This window comes from Danio rerio, chromosome 12, assembly GCF_052040795.2.
Source record: "Danio rerio strain M-AB ecotype USA chromosome 12, GRCz13ab, whole genome shotgun sequence".
NCBI classification, from domain to species: Eukaryota; Metazoa; Chordata; class Actinopteri; order Cypriniformes; family Danionidae; genus Danio; species Danio rerio.
In genome coordinates this window covers 1,645,001-1,662,500 of record NC_141032.1, presented here as the reverse complement: position 1 = coordinate 1,662,500, position 17,500 = coordinate 1,645,001, and the positions used below count along the sequence as shown (strand labels likewise).

The following is a 17,500-nucleotide window of genomic DNA, read 5'->3' as shown; positions in this document are numbered from 1 at the left end:
CCTACAATAGGCTTACACAAGCATTTGTTTTTACAATCTTAATTTCACATCACCTCATTTCTCATAGATGTATTAAGGGTGTCATGATCCTAGAAATCCTCGATTCGATTACATTTTCGATTCTAAAGGCACGATTCGATTTTCGATTATGAATAATTAATTAATGACCAGTTAATTATTTGTAGCCTACCGTTTAAACTACCTGACCTGCATGGTCTTTGTTTTACCCATAAACAAATCATACAGTAAATGAATAAAGGCAAGATACACACATAATTACCACCTGTCAATCACTTTTTCTGCGGGACTCGTGAATAGGCAGTGATCTGTGTCGTTATAATGGCGTCGGTAAAAAAAGACGCACAACCAACAGGAACCAGCCAACAGTATCTGAGGTGTTCGCTAAAATGACGAAGTACAAGTGAGTGAAAGATTGAAGCAGTCCTCTGACTGCCTGGACCTGCTGTCTCAAGCGCATGGCTGTGTCTGTGTCTGTGTCTGTGTGGTCACGTGATGTGCATTTTCAGAGGTAGAGAGGAAGGAGGGCTGCTCAGAAATGCTACACGCCACTGTGGATGTCAAATCGTTGTCGTTCTAAAATGCCATTTGAAGACAAAGACAGTGTAAACAGGGCCTGAGTGTGTACTTTTCACGAGCGGATTTGCAACGGGGGCGGGCGGAGGATCGCGATGCCGGTGTTGTCTATCGGACTAACCGTACGTAATACGTACATAGCAGAGCTTGCAAAACTGTGTTTTTTTGTCGACAACATGAACGTTGTCAACATAACTCACTGGAAATCCAAAATGCTTAAACCGGCGACTTCATTGAAAGAGGAGAGGCTTTAAGCTCTGTCGACGGGTCTCCTGCGTCTGCAGTTTAACAAGCACTTCAACAAGCCTGTTTTTTCCCGCTTGGCAAGCCAAGCTGACGTGACATGGGGGCGTGGCAGCATCGACGACTCTATTTTTTGATTCGATTATCGAAATTGAGCATAAATTTCGATCGATTTCGATTTGACACCCCTAAGATGTATATATTAGTATTTCCCAGTGTTGTAAAGTAACAAAATACAAACACTAAAATGACTGTAATTGAGTTTTTAAAATGTGTACTTTTACTTTTCCTTGAGTACATGTTTAGTACTTTTACTCCACAACTTTCCTTCAACCTGCAGTCACTACTGTATTCCTTCTTGTCTATGGGAATTAGAATAATCAGTTCTGCAATTCCTGTCCAATCAAATCACACATAGAAGGTGAATCGCATCATACTGAACTACCTTAAAACATGGGTGATTTATGATTGCAGCAAACTATTTGGAAGAATTAAAAGTGTCCAAGAAGATGCCGTAAGTCTTTACACGCATCGATCCAGAGACTGTTTAGATGCATGCCACTGATGAGAAGATGACGAATGTTTACTGTATGATGACCGAAATGGCCTTGAACACCCAGCAGGCACAAGACATCAACATGACGTCAGATTGAAGTTGTACCCCAATGTCTTGAGGATGTTGCACTTTGTTTGGAAATGAAAATTGGTTTACATCAGAACTCAACGTCAGGCCGACGTCAATGTCCAACCTAAATGCAACCAAATATCAACGTCTAAAAATGTTACAGCGTGACTTTGTGTGGATGTTCATACTATGATGTATATCAGACGTTAGATTTTGGTTGCCATAGCTGATGAATAAACGTCAGTATTTGACGTCAATATGATGTTGGTTTTAGATGTTGGCTTGACGTTGGATGTTGGTCACTTTCTAACAACCTAAAATTGACCAAATATCAACATCATTTAACGTCATTATTGGACATCAAAATAATGTTGTCCTTAGACGCAGGCTAAATGTTGAATTTGGGTCACCTGACATCACAACCTAAATCTAACCTAATATTAATGTCTTATGACATTGTGTGCCTGCTGGGCAATAACTAAATGCACTACAGAATTTTACGTTTACAAACACATCCACAAATGACATGTAAAGGCATCAGCTTTTAACAGGGCCCTGTGTAAATGCATAGTATTACGAGCTTATTGCCACATTAGATCATCTTGATAACATGATATATGCGTTCAGGGATTTCCTAAACATTAAAAACCAAAAAAAAAATAAAATAAAATAAAAGAGCACAACTGGAATAAATACAGCAGTCATGATCGTCTGATCTCATATGAAGCAAGAGATCACGATGAAATATGATGACGTGTGCAGGTGCTGTAGTGTTGTCCCAATTCTTATGCTGTGTTCAAATCAGACACGGAACGCGTGGATAAATTGCGCTATTCGCGCGTAAATAGCCGTGTGAACATTTGAGTTTACTTGCTTCATTCGCGCATCAAATCCGCTTCATTCGCGCGTCAAATTCACTTCAGAACAGATGCGGATTCGCATGATGAGCAGGGCTTCTGTCTGCCCGGTGACTGTAGCTTCGCTGCTAAATGGCTAACATGGATTTTATGAAGAGAATAACAGTGTTTATGTGCTTTATGAAGGCTGAAAAACAGTGTTGATACGTTTAGGGTCCTGTCTGAGTCCACTACATCCTTTCAGAGGTGCATCCAGCTCTGTGAGCTCATAAACTCTTCCAGAAACTTAACCTGGGTAACGGAGGCTTTCAACGGTGCTTCTGACTGAGCCCAGCCCAGTTTGATGAACTTTTAATTATCTCACAAATCTAACATAATTGTGGCGTATCGTCTGTTGTCGGTGTCCCGGGGGAAATCCTCCAGCCGACACCAACAACACGCCACAATTATGCCCTCACAAATGCAAGCTCCTGATTGGTTAACGCGGCGCGAATGTCCGCAGAAGTTCAGAGTTTTGAACTTGAGCGATTCGCGTGAAAAGCGCAAAACACTCAATTCGCGCCGCAGGATGTCTATTCGCGCGTTAGCATTGACTTAACATGTAAATCATTCGCGTTTGACATGTCTGGTGTGAACGCAGCATTAGGGTTAAATTTTAAAGCCCTTCCCCTTCACCCTAGGTTTTAAGAGCTAAGGAGAAAGGGAAGGAGCAGGGGTATGAAAATAGAATTGGGATTGGGCCTAAGAGATGTGTTTGTAATGGCATTTAGTGTGGTTTAATGATTAATTCCAACTAAAAAGCATGCAAAATAAAAGTTTGCATTTACATAATTATATAAATATTACAGATATAAATATTAATATACATGTAAACATTTCTAAAGCATATACATTAATGTGTGTGCATGTATATCAACATCCACAGTACATATTAGTTCTATTATTATTATTAACGTCATTATTGGACGTATAATAGTATTCTATTATTATTATTATTATTAACTTTCTATTATTTTGTCTGATTAGTCATGATTAAACATTAAAGAGCACTAGATGAGTTTATGAAAGTGCATTAAAACGCACCACCTTAAATGTTGTCTTGACAATAAATGTCATTATCATTTTCGCATATGCAAATGTCAATTCATATCTACATAATTCAGATACTTGATACTTTTTTGAGGCATTAACTTATTAGTCATGCACTTCAATCTTTAAAACTCCCCAGACCTTTTACATTCACAAACAGCAACATTACACAGAGATAGAGGTAAGACCTTTAAAAAAGCAGAAATAAAGCACTTTAAGGAGTTCAGCCAATGGCATTCAACAAGTCAATGACTTACAGAACAGCTAAAACCCCAAGGGAGTGTTCCTGGATGTCCAGAGCGCCAAGAACAGTGTCCAGATGAGAGAGATTCTTGGCCAGAAGCTCCCCACTTTTATTTATTAACTCGCATAGTTGAGTCATCTGACCTGAAAACATAAGGTGCATCATCATGAATGTAAACACTTACATGATGTTATCTATTCTGCTGTAAATGCACATGCAAATAAGATGTCGTGACGTATTTTAATGATTATATTACATACATCTCTTTATAAATACATGACAGATAAACATCAAAATAGGGTATTTTATTGCATTAATTGTAAATGAACATGGCAATAAGATCTCATGACGTATTTTAATGATTATATTATATACATCACTTTGTAAATACCTTATTAGTGACAGAGAAAAATCTAAATAGGGTGTTTTATTGCATTAAATTCAAATATGACTCAGCTAACTTGACACATGCACTCATTTCCATTATATAACAGCTAAACGATTGAAGCAGATGCTTTAATGTGTACATGTCCTGCAGATTTTGTTTCTTTTATGTCCAGTTGGATGAACGGGATTAGATAAACAGCTCCCATGTGTTACATGCTGAAATATAAACAACTAGCATGCTATCGCGCTAACAGCTTTTAGCATTAAGCTAGCTTGCCCATATCTCCGTTAGCCCGAGGCGTAACGCGCCGTAAAAACCACCGTACCTTGAGCGGAAAGTTGCCGCACATTGTTGACAAACTGCTCCAAAGCTGAAGCCATAATTCTGCGCTTTCGGGACGATGTTTTTCATTCAAATGTCACGAGAAGTTCTCCTGTACAGAAGGGACGGGCCCTCAGCCGCCAACGGCAAATAGATATCGCGAGGTTTGAGTGACAGCTGAGATTGCGCGAGATTTCAGACTCGGGATCTTTCCTGAAGTAAACACTCCACTGTGATTCGGATGACTACGTGGGATACTGTAGGATTTTAATATATAGACACTTATCTGTTATGTGTTTGTAGCTAAATGCTTCATTTACAGCAAAATACCACAGGATTCAGGTTTGAAAATGGACGTACAGCTTTAAGAAATAAGAGGGAAAAAATGGGTGTTTTTGCTTCCGGGGCAAAACAAAGATACTCGAAGTGGAGAGATCATCATCAGCTTCAAACCTTCAGACGACTTATAAAAGAGGGCTGGTATAGTTAATAATTATGCAAAGATTGTATTAGTTTGTTATAAATAACAATATATATATATATATATATATATATATATATATATATATATATATATATATATATATATATATATATATATATATTTTTTTTTTTTTTTTTTTTACCAGCAGCAGTCCTGATTACAAGTACAAACATTGATTTTAAATATATAGGTTTAATTTAAAAATCCATATTATTTTCCATATGATGAAGGCTAAGCTGATTTATTACTATTATAAGAGAGGTATCAATATTTGCCGAAATAGCCCTGACTTTTAATCTGGAAAAATGAAAACATGTGGTCAGTAAACAAATTAGCATGGCATGTTTGTTGAATTTTTGTGATTGGTGGAGATTTTTGATGGAATTATGGGTAATGTAGTTTTTCCCCATTTAATACACATGTTGACAGAAACAAGGGTCATGAATTCAGCAAATCTTAAAGATCAAAAGTAGATCTGTCTTTATCGATTTATAAACTATCCTTCAAAATCAACACCCAACCGAAAAAACTAATCGGATTTTCTACTTCCGGAAAGGGTCCCACCGGAATTAAAACAATGCTCTTCCTTTCTCTATCTCGGTTATATTCCATTTAATCTATATATACTACATTCAACCGCTAGTTTACAACATGATAATAACAATGTTAACCACGTGGCTACATTAAAACAATATAGAACGTTATATCATGATGAGAAGCTAACACAATAACAACCAAACGAAAAACAAATCAGATTTTCTACTTCTGGAAAAGGTCCCACCAAAATAAAAACAATGCTAACGTTCACACAAGTGTGCGATCTTACTTTTTCCATTTCGAAGTCGGTTATATTCCGTTTAATCTATACACCACATATAACTACTAGTTTACAACATGATAATAACAACGTAAACCATGTGGCTACATTAAAACAATATTTGTTATATCATAACGTACTTGAATCTCAGTGTTTGAGTTTAGCTTTAGCCGCACAGCTGGAAAAAAATCCACAAACGAACGGTGAGCACTGGAAAATTATGGGTGGATGGATGGAATTATGGGTAATGTAGTTTTTCACAATGATACATGAGTGTGCGATCTCTTTCTTTTCTCTATCTCGGTTATATTCAGTTTATCTATATACTACGCATAACCGCTAGTTCACAATATGATAATAACAATGTAAACCATGCGGCTACATTAAAACGACACACACTACTATATTATTGCGTACTTAAAACTGAGTGTTTGCGTTAAGCTTTAGCCGCACAGCTGTAAACAAATACACAAACGAAAGGTGAACACTGGAAAAACACGAGACCCAGTGACCCACACTAACAACCCAACAAACAAAACGAGTTCACGATGAGTAAAACAATAGTGAGCCCCCACAATGAGAGAAGCTAACACAACAATCAGCTCTCTCCAACAATCCTACTGAAAAAAAAAAACTTTGTAAACCAGCCTAGGCTGATAGCCTGGTTTTAGAGGGGTTTGGGCCACTTCCAGGCTGGTCTTTACTGGTCAGGCTGATGACCGGCTAAAACCAGCTTGACCAGCCTGATATAAGCTGGATATAACTGGTTTTGGCTGGGCTCCCAGCCTGACTAGGCTGGTCAAGCTGGTTTTAGCTGGTCAGGCTGGAAACCAGCCTGGAAGTGCCCAAAACCTCTCTAAAACCAGCCTAACGCACACTAGCTAGTGACCGACAGAGGTTCATGATGACTGTACTTGCAAAAATCACACAATAGCTTTGAAAGAAACACTTTCTGTGCACTTTTTTTGTTTAATTTTCGTGATTGGTGGAGATTTTCGATGGAATTATGGGTAATGTAGTTTTTCTGCAGGTGCTTGTAATCACAATTAAAACACATTGAAATAAAAGACTGATGAATTCAGCAAATCGTGTAGATCAACAGTAGACCCGTCTTTAACAATTTATAAGTTATCCTACATAATAAACACCTAAATTGAAAAACAAATCGGATTTTTTCTACTTCCGGAAACGGTCCCACCGGAATAAAAACAATGCTACACAAGTGTGCGATCTCTCTCTTTCTTTTTCTATCTCGGTTATATTCAATTTAATCTAACCGCTAGTTTACAACATGATAATAACAATGTAAACCATGTGGCTGAATTAAAACGATATAACGTTAAATCAAAACACACTTGAAGAGGTGTTTGCGTTTAGCTTTAGCCGCACAGCTGTAAACAAATACACAAACGAACGGTGAACACTGGAAAAACACGAGACCCAGTGACCCACACTAACAACCCAACAAACAAAACGAGTTCACAATGAGTAAAACAATAGTGAGCCCCTACAATGAGAGAAGCTAACACAATAATCAGCTCTCTCCAACAAATCTGCTCACTTTATAGGTGCTAACGCGCACTAGCGAGTGACTGACGGAGGTTTATGATGACTTTACTACCGAGAATCACACGATGGCTCGGGAGAAACACTTCCTCGGTGATTTTTCACGGGAAAGCGAACATGTCCAGCGGGAACCGGAGGCTTCGGGTGCTTGTGGATATGGATGGGGTCATTGCGGACTTCGAGGGAGGATTCCTGAAGAAATACAAACAAAAATTCCCGAACGAGCCCTTCATTTCGCTGGAGGACAGACGGGGATTCTGGGTGTCCACTCAGTATGGAGAAATGAGGAGTGATTTATGTGTGAGTGAGAAATAATATTCTCAGATTTATGTGTTATGTTTGATATACATTAATCTTTTATGGCTGTCCCATTGAGTGTATAAACATAGCACTGCCCCTGTTTTACGGAGATAGTCTCAATTCACGTGTTGCCTTTAGCTGGTTCTGTTTTAATTTAATTATGCTAAATGTATTTTCTCCATTTCTAATCTCTCATGGATATACATGAGTGATATTTTAATGTTATTTGATCACAAAAAATGTATAAATAATATATAAAGGCACAAAACTGCAAACTGAGCATAAATATATAATCTAATTTAGATTACTAGAGTACATTTTGGTGTAGATAATAGAAACCTACATAATAATATAGGTTTTACTCACTCAGAATCTCCAATAATATGTATTGGTAAGGTCATATTTAAGTGCTTAGTTTTATAGCAAAACTCTAGTTTCCAAAACATATTATCCAATTTAATAACAAGGGTGATTGAAAAGCAGATATATAATAACAATGATGATTGAAATGTAGATAAATAAATGACCTCCAAAGTCTGGAAGTTTATTCCACCGCTGGGAAACAGAGAGGGTAAAGGTTCTGGAAATAAAACTTATTCAAAAACCTGATGATCATATTTGATACTCACAATTATAAAACATTTACTTTAGATAAAAATAACAATCATGACTGAAAAGTAGATATATAATAACAATGATGATTGAAATGTAGATAAATAAACAACCGCCAAAGACTTGAGGTGTTTAGAGACTCTCGAAGTTCATTCCACCGGTAAAAAACAGAGAAATTAAAGGTTCTGGAAATTAAACATTCAAAAACCTGATGACTACATTTGATATTTGTTACTCATGATTACAAAACTTATTTACTTATAATTAAAATGCGTAAAAGTCTGACAGCAAAATGACAATAGTAGATTGAGTAGTAGTACAGCAAAGTCTTGATTATATTGATTGCTGTTATAGACCCTGAATTATTATGAATGAAACCAATACAGGCTCTATAGGGTTAAACTTGTCTAACTGTCTTTGCTGGTCTCCTGAAGTATACAGGGAGGCCGTTTTGCTAATTTTAGAAGGGTATTTGGGGTATTTTGTCAGGTGGTCATACTAGAAGACGAGCTTTCTGACCAGCTAAGATTAGCCAGACCAGATAAAACTATTAAAACCAAATCAAACATAATAATTTGCCTGTCTATATCAAACTGGTAATAAAAATATATTAAGTATTATATTATAATACATTAAATTGTACTACAAATTACAATTATAATGTAATTTATAATTGTAATAATTATAAATTATAATTACAAATTACTGAAAAATGTGACCCATATATATATATATATATATACACACACACACACACACCATTTTGAGGAAAGTAAAAGTTTTACATTTTTAATTTCCATAGCTTCAGAGAATCCAAAAAGGTCAGCATATTTATAAATTATGTTATGATAGCAGTTTTAATGTTATGTTATGATTGAATTACTTCCTGTTATTGACATTAGTACATTTTAAAGGGTCTATATAGAATGTATATCACCAAACACAATCTCTAAAACCTTAAATAAAATTTAAATGAAAGCAGAATATATATATATATATATATATATATATATATATATATATATAAATAATCCTACTATCCAACTATTACTAAATCTACAGTAATAGCTAAGTGGTGTTAAATGAACTCCCGTTTCCACTGACTGCAGGAAAAAGCCATCAGCATTTGGGAGTCCAAAAACTTCTTCATGGAGCTGGAGCCTCTTCCTGGAGGAGTGGAGGCTTTAAAGGAGATGGCCAAGATGGAGAAGTAAGTTCAGATACAGGTTTACCATCACACAATGCTGACAGATTCAAGCCAAGATATCTATAATTTCATTTCTTAAAGGGACGATTCACCCAAAAAGGTTGATTCACTCTCCCTCAAGTGGATATAAAGATGAATTAGTTTATTTTTTCTGTTAGACACGCAAAACATTTTGAAGAATATCTTTATTCTATTATGGAATGCTGGAAAATGGTAGCCATTGACTTCCATTGTAGGGTCAAAAATGCAATATTTACTAGCCAATGGCGACCAGTTTCCAGTATTCTTCAATAGAATAAAGAAATTCAGGTTTTAAATTAAAGTCAACGGTAAGTAAAAGATGACAGAATTGTAATTTTTGGGTGAACTATCGCTTTAAAGCAATAGTCTCAAACTCAGTTCCTGGAGGACTGCAGCCTTGCACAGTTGAACTCCAACCACCTCCAACTCACACTTGCTTAGTAGTCTCTAGTAGTCTTGAACACCTTGATTAGTTGGATCAGCTGTGTTTGATAAGAGTTGGAGCTTAACTGTGCAGAGCTGCAGCTTATCAGGAATCCAGTTTGAGACTTATGCTTTAAAGCAGGGGTGTCAAACACAGTTTCTGGAGGGCTGCTACCCTGCACAGTTTAGTTCCAACTCAACTCCAACACACTTACCTGTAGGTTTCAAACAAGCCTAAAGAACTTAATTAATTTGGTCAGGTGTGTCTTTTTAGGGTTGGAAGAGCTGTGGCCCTCCAGAACCTGAAATTGACACCTGTGCTTTAAAGGCACAGCATGTAATTTTGGTTTTAAACCACACTGAACTGACATTAAACACTAAAAACTGAACTACCCTGATCCAGTAACTATGACCATTTATGTGAAGCTGCTTTGACACAATCTACATTGCAAAAGCGCTATACAAATAAAGCTGAATTGAATGTAATTTTGGCCACCAGAGGGCGTATATTTACAACAAACAAAAGCATGTATTTTGCGTCAGGAAAACGGCAGAGCTTTTATTTCGGAAGAAGCAGCAGCACTGTTTTATAAGACTTAATGTATTTTAGGCTTCTGTTATAATGCTGCAGTCTAATAAACACACATTATATTAAAGCCTCGCTGCCGTTTCCCTGCTTTCTAGAAAATCAAACCAAAGATCTATGGTGTGTGACATCGTTAGCATGAGCACACACTCTGAACACTAGTTAAAAACTGAGGATGTCTCTGCATTTTGACATCTACTAGCATTATACCAAATGCAAGTGCATGTCAAAATGCAGAGAAATCCTGTGTTCATGCTAATGACGTCACAATAACAATAAGTCAGCGAAATATATTACACTGTTCTAGTGTTTTTTTTGGATATTTAAATAAAATAATTGACATACCATGCCTTTAATTGAGGCGTAAAGACCAGCTAAGATTAGCCAGACCAGATAAAACTATTAAAACCAAATCAAACATAATAATTTGTCTATATCAAATTGGTATTATAAAATATATTAAGTATTATATTATAATACATTAAATTGTACTACAAATTACAGTTATAATGTAATTTATAATTGTAAGAATTATAAATTATAATTACAAATTACTGAAAAATGTGACCCATATATATATATATATATATATATATATATATATATATATATATATATATATATATATATATATATATAATGGTTTTAATATATATATTATATATATATATATATATATATATATATATATATATATATATATATATATATATATATATAAACCATTTTGAGGAACGTAAACAATAACAAAGGCCCTAACAAATCTCTTGTTTTACATTTTTATTTTCCATAGCTTCAGAGAATCCAAAAAGGTCTGCATATTTATAAACACTTATTTATATCTTATTTTATTTATATCTATAAACACTCCATATGAGCTTGCATAATAGTCAGATAAGCACTGCTTGTAATCCCCACTGAGTAAATGTTTGTCTGCTTATTATAGCTGTAAAATATATGGCTTAGTTTCTCCTTCTCTCACTCAGTACAGATGTCTTCATCTGCACCAGTCCAATAAAGCATTACTGCCACTGTCCGTATGAGAAGGTAAGACACACACACACACACACACACACACACACACACACTTGCTTTGTGAATTGTGGCCACATTCAATACGTTTCCAATCTTTTTTAACTGTACTTTCAATCACCCTAGCCCAGGGGTCGGCAACCCAAAATGTTGAAAGAGCCATATTGGACCAAAACAAAACAAAAAACAAATATGTCTGGAGCCGCAAAAAAATGTAAAGCCTTATATAAGCCTTATAATGAAGGAAACACATGCTGTATGTATCTATAGTAGCTATATTAGCCTACTATAAAAACGACTAAGTTGGCTATAAATACATAATGAGCCTTCATGATTGAATAGCCACTGAAATCAGGTGGTTGGTGTTTATTTAGTTGTCATTTAAACACTTCAGCACAGCCTCTGGTCTTTCAGTGGTATTAATTTGATCATTTCTTCTTGCGGCCCACATACCTGCATAAAAGCGCGTTGAATATCGGTCACATCACAGGCAATTGAGTATGCTGGCACTGAATTAATGTCCTTGGTTTGCTGATTGGTGATGTTACCTGCCATTTTAATAGCCCTTTCCTTCACTGTCTTAGCGGAGAGAGGTACAGTATATCTTTAATTTTTTGTATTATCTTGGTTTTGAATTCTGCAAATAGGTGTTCTAGTATGTTGATGAATGACTCCTTCATGTAGTCGCCATCTGTGAACGGTTTTCCATGCTTTATAATCTCCTGGTTTGTTTACAACAGCCACCTGCCTGGCATCCCGCCCTGCTGATAGAAACCTGTGTCGCACTCTATGACGCAAATCTTCGTTGACAGAAATGTTGAAATTAAATATTAATTCTACACACTTTTACAGCGTTTGAAAACGTTAAAAATGTTTGTCCTCCAATAGAAATCATATTAAAACATATAATATAAAAAATTAATATTAACCTTCCCCATCTTTTTGAACATTTGTGAAGAAGCTCCAGGGAGCCACAAGGGCAGCACTAAAGACTAAAGGTTGCTGACCCCTGCCCTAGCCCAATCATCAGGGGAAAAAATTTAATTTTGCACTTTAAAAAAGTTAAATAAATACATAAATAAAAACCTCTTTCTGTATTATTTAATTGCCTTTTTAAAACGGGAACTTGGACAGTAGTCCTTTGCAGCATGTTTCCAATGGGGTCCAAAAGTCTGCAAACTCTCTGCAGGGTCAGTGACATCAAACTAACACTAAACCAAACCTATAGTATCTGTGTGTTGTTCATTAACTACACCGAGTACATGTTTCAATTTTACATGTAATCATTGGGGAGATGCTTTTATTGAAAGTGAGGAACAAATAATATGCTAATAATTTTACAATTTCCAGTTAGTCTAGTTTAATGCATCAATTAAATGATTTATAGCGAGAGAGCGATTATAAGGTCAAACAGATTACAAATAAAAAGTTAGCATTAGATAATCAGAGCTGCAGAAGACCTACTGGAACCAGCATGGACCAAGATTCTCAGAGAAATCAGTCAAGTTTGGTGAAGGAGAAGTCATGGTTTGGGGTTCATTCAGTATGGGGGCGTGTGAGATCTGCAACATCTACAGCCTGAGGTATCAAGACATCTGTGCTGCCCATTACATTACAAACCACAGGAGAGGGACAATTCTCCAGCAGGATAGCGCTCCTCATACTTCAGCCTCCACATCAAAACTCCTGAAAGCAGAGAAGGTCAAGCTGCTCCAGGATTGGCCAGCCCAGTCACCAGACATAAACATTATTGAGCATGTCTGGGGTAAGATGAAGGAGGAGGCGTTGAAGATGAACACAAAGAGTCTTGATGAACTCTGGGAGTCCTGCAAGAAGGCTTTCTTTGCCATTCCAGATGACTTTATTAATCAGTGATTTGAGTCATTGCAGTTACTTACAAGTTACTTAATGTTTATTTTTAAAACCTAAAATAGTGATGAAATATCTTTAATATATTCTAATTAATATTAACAATAATTAAACAATATAAAAAATATTATTTAAAAATGCTCTCAACCTGTTTGTTTTTATTTGCCATGATATTCTTTATCCTACATTCATGACACGGCTCTCTGGAATACTCGATTCTGATTGGTCAATTGGCTGAACATTTATCTCGTACTTGTCAAGCTCTCAGCATCATTGCATGCACATAGCTTGTTCTTCACTGCATTTCCAGCCCGTCTCCTTGGCTTCCTATCATGAAGTGTGTTTGTTTTTAGTACGCCTGGGTAGAGAAGCATCTGGGTCCCGAGTTTTTGGAGCAGATCATCCTGACCAGAGACAAGACCATCGTGACCGGAGACATCCTCATTGACGACAAGCCTGATATCCTCGGTTAGTTATTTGCACACCGCCTGCTATACCTGCCGTTATTTCTATGTAGTATTTATTTCTCTCTTAACCCTTGTGTGCAGTCGTCTTTATCCACTCTGGGGTGATTTTGAGGGTTAATTTGGCTTCGATGTGTAAAGTAACATACATAAAGTGTATTAAGTAACATACATACATACATACATACATATCAACACAAGAAGACAAAAGACATTTCAATAAGTGGAAAATAAAATAAACTATAAAAATTAGAAAGTTTTTATGTTATGTATTGATACTAAAATATTCTGATCTGAAAATACTCGTTTGCAACATTAATTGATTGGAGCTCATGACCCATTTAAAGAGACAGTGCATTCAAAAATGAAAACTGTCATCAGTTTGTTTCTATATTGAAGAACATTGGAAATCAGTTGCCATTGACGTCAACTATAGATTTGCTACCAATTTCCAACATGCTTCAAAATATTTTCACAAAACAGAAGAATGAAGCTTTCTGTAAAGTAAAATACAATGAAAATAGTTATAACAATTAAAATGATGATGAAAAAATACTATAAAAAAGTTAAAATGAACTGAAATAAAAAAAAAGTACAAAAATCAAAAGAAATCCAATTAAATTAGAAAAATAAAAATAATAAAACAAAATTCATATTTATTATGTATGTACATATTTGTTATTTATATTTTTATTAATTTGTTTTTACAATTTTATAAGAGTTAAATAAAAATCTTAATAAAAATATGAAACAAATTATATAAAAATTACATTAAAATGTATTGAAAATTAATTAAATAAATATATATTTTTTCATATTGCATTTTTGTTATTTATATTGATATTACATTTTTTACAATTAAAATAATGAAAAAATATTAATTAAAAATATGTAACAAATAATATAAAAATTTAAACTGTATAGAAATTAATTAAATAAATATATATTTTTTCATATTTATTGCATTTTTGTTATTTATATAAATTTTTTTACATTTAAAATAATGAAAAATAATTAATTAAATATGAAACAAATAATATAAAAATAACATTAAAGTGTATTGAAAATTAATTAAATAAATATATATGTATTTTTCATATTGCATTTTTGTTATTCATATTGATACTTAATTTTTTACATTTACAATCATGAAAATAATTAATAAAAATATGAAACAAATAATATAAAAATTGAATTAAAATTTAATGAAAATTAATTAAATATATATTTTTCATATTTATTGCATTTTTGTTATTTATATTGATATTTAATTTTTTTTACATTTAAAATAATGAAAAGTAATTAAAAATATGAAACAAACTATATAAAAATTTAATTAAATTAAAAGTAAAACAAATCAAATAAATATTGGAATAAAAATGAAAAAATAAATACAAAATAAAGTAAATGTAATTTAATGCAAAAAAAGCAAAAGTTAAAAATTAAATGGAATAAACTTGTAAACAAATCTGTTAAATAAAATAATCAAACACATACTTATATATATAATAGGCTTTAAAAATAGATATAAAATAGATCTCTCTGGGTTATTATTTCAACTCAATTCTGGGTATAATAGAGACTATAATCCTGTTTTTAAATTAAATTTTAATTTTGACTGGACCAAATTTAACCCAATGTTTGGGTTGGTCCATATTTTACCCAATAATAACTTAATTAAATTTCATATTATTTATTGCATTTTGTCAATTAATTTTGTCAATTGTTCATTTTACAATTAAAATAATGAAAAATAATTCATTAAAAATATGAAACAAATAATATTAAATTATTATTAAATTAAAAATTATTAAATAAAAAATAAAACAAATTAAATACATTTTGGAATAACATTAAAAAATAACTACAAAATAAGATAAAATATGATGGAATATAATTGTAAAAAAATATTAAAACAAATTGAAATAAAAATAATCAAACAAATGTTGGCTATAAAAATAGATATAACATAGATATAAAAAGGCTGGGTTATTTCAACTTAATTCTGGGTTTAATAGTGACTATAACCCTATTTTTGAATTAAGTTAATTGAACCAAATTCAACCCAATGTTTGGGTTAGTCCTTATTTTACTCAATAATAACCCATTAATTTTAAATAAGATCAATTTTAAATAACCCAGCATTTCTTTGAGTGAATAAAATAAAGGTTTCAGCAAAACAAATAGCTTCAGAGCCTCCAAATATCTGCAGAAAATAACTAGAATATCTTACCTGTGTGATTCTAATTCAGGTGTGGAGCCCAATCCGTCCTGGGAGCACGTGCTGTTCACCGCCTGCCACAACAAACACCAGGAGCTCAATCCAAAACAGAGACGCCTGCTGTCCTGGGCCGACGACTGGAGGAGCGTTCTGGCCAGCAAAAGCACATAAAACCTCGCAGGAAACACACCGCTGATTTCAGCTTCTGTGGGGGAAATGATTCTGCATCAGTCCTCGTGGTCAGTAGTTTGCCTTTAATTATACAGGCGACGGTTTTATGCAATCACTTTTTAGCATCATTTTATTAGTTCATTATGAACTGAGGGCTTGAGTTCCCTCAGAATCCATTGTTTACATCAAGCAGAAACTGCCTTTGACTTCAGGCTGAAAAAGAAAGACAGCAATGGGAGAATATTTGCAGTGTTTCCGCACATATGCACACGCAAACACATGCAGTGGTTCACCGGAGTGCGTCACAACTTGATATAAATGCATATTTCATTTATTCTGAATGACACTGAACACTTGTTTATTGTCAGAGCATGTGGAGTCTGTGATCAACACTAGAGGGCGCTCTGAACACACCGGTTATTACCAGAAGGATGCAAATCTGTATTTTTGTTTTGTTTTATTACCAATCAGAGCCTCATTATGCATTATCAGTTCACAATGCATGCTAGTTTGGAATTATTATTATTATTATTATATTTAAATGCATGCATTGATTGTTTTGGTTATGGTTTTGGCAATGCATAACCTAAAGTAGTTGTTTTTCCCCCTTAGAAATTACTTTTATTTATCAAGGATGCATTAAATTGATCAAAAGTGACATTTTTAAGATCTTTCAGATAAGTTATTGCTTTTACTTTCTCTGCTTTGGCGTGGTACGCTTGTAGTGTGAGTACCAAGTGTGCCTAAGCCTGAAACTGCAGATGCAACGTCACTTTTAAGGGACTGTTTAATATGGATTTATTATTCATTCTTACCGTTCAGTGAACGCAAACTGTCGTAGTTTATTAAATATGCAAACCCCTCACTGCACGACAGCTGCACCTTCAGCAGACCTCCCAATACCTGCAGCACTGTTATGATCATTTATGAGCGTCAGAAGTGACAGATCTGTTTGGTGAAATATTTGACTGTGTGTCCCCGCATCCCAAACCACTAAAGCGGTATGACTAAAGCAATCTCCACTGTGCTGAGCTGCGCTTCTCCTCCTGTTAAACTGAAGTCGCATCATCGATGATGTGAGCATGCTCAGGCTCGGAAAGCAAGATGCAGTGTGAGTGCAGGGGGGACAGAAGGGGGACAACTGCACTAGTGAAAGTACACCCTTAAACTATACTAAAACCCCCCAAAATTAAGCTGATAAACATCACAATAATAAATAGCCACTAATTTAATAGCTTAATCTAAATAAGTTACTGCTTGAGAACATAAAGAGAAGAAGGGGGCGGGGCATTTTAGACACTATAGCGCATCTGATTGGTCAAAAGATTAGATATGAGAAGACATCAATAACATCATGATACATTAG

At 34.5% G+C, this 17,500-nt stretch overlaps 2 protein-coding genes across 9 annotated transcripts in view; one reads left to right on the top strand and one right to left on the bottom strand.

Moving 5' to 3' along the window:
• Nucleotides 1–17,500, bottom strand: part of cops3 (COP9 signalosome subunit 3) — an 85,106-nt gene that overhangs the window by 16,915 nt on the left and 50,691 nt on the right. For 4 of the 7 annotated variants that reach the window (XM_087274710.1, XM_087274709.1, XM_087274711.1 and 1 more), the window contains 2 exons: nucleotides 15,976–16,168; nucleotides 3,666–3,795 (listed from right to left, as the gene is read on the bottom strand). In XM_087274710.1, the coding sequence (XP_087130836.1) occupies nucleotides 3,666–3,790 (125 nt within the window). In that variant the 5' untranslated portion in view covers nucleotides 3,791–3,795; nucleotides 15,976–16,168. 7 annotated transcript variants of the gene reach the window in all.
• The window catches only part of nt5m (5',3'-nucleotidase, mitochondrial), a 13,352-nt gene continuing 410 nt past the window's right edge, over nucleotides 4,559–17,500 (top strand). Inside the window, exons 1-6 of one of the 2 annotated variants that reach the window (XM_087275611.1) lie at nucleotides 4,559–4,837; nucleotides 7,231–7,528; nucleotides 9,250–9,350; nucleotides 11,364–11,424; nucleotides 13,632–13,746; nucleotides 15,995–17,500. The exon at nucleotides 15,995–17,500 is cut by the window's right edge and continues 410 nt beyond it. In XM_087275611.1, coding sequence (XP_087131737.1) covers nucleotides 7,268–7,528; nucleotides 9,250–9,350; nucleotides 11,364–11,424; nucleotides 13,632–13,746; nucleotides 15,995–16,134 — 678 coding nt within the window. In that variant the 5' untranslated portion in view covers nucleotides 4,559–4,837; nucleotides 7,231–7,267 and the 3' untranslated portion in view covers nucleotides 16,135–17,500. Of the gene's footprint in view, nucleotides 4,838–7,230; nucleotides 7,529–9,249; nucleotides 9,351–11,363; nucleotides 11,425–13,631; nucleotides 13,747–15,994 lie in introns of those variants that run through there. The other variant, XM_087275612.1, reaches the window with a different exon arrangement.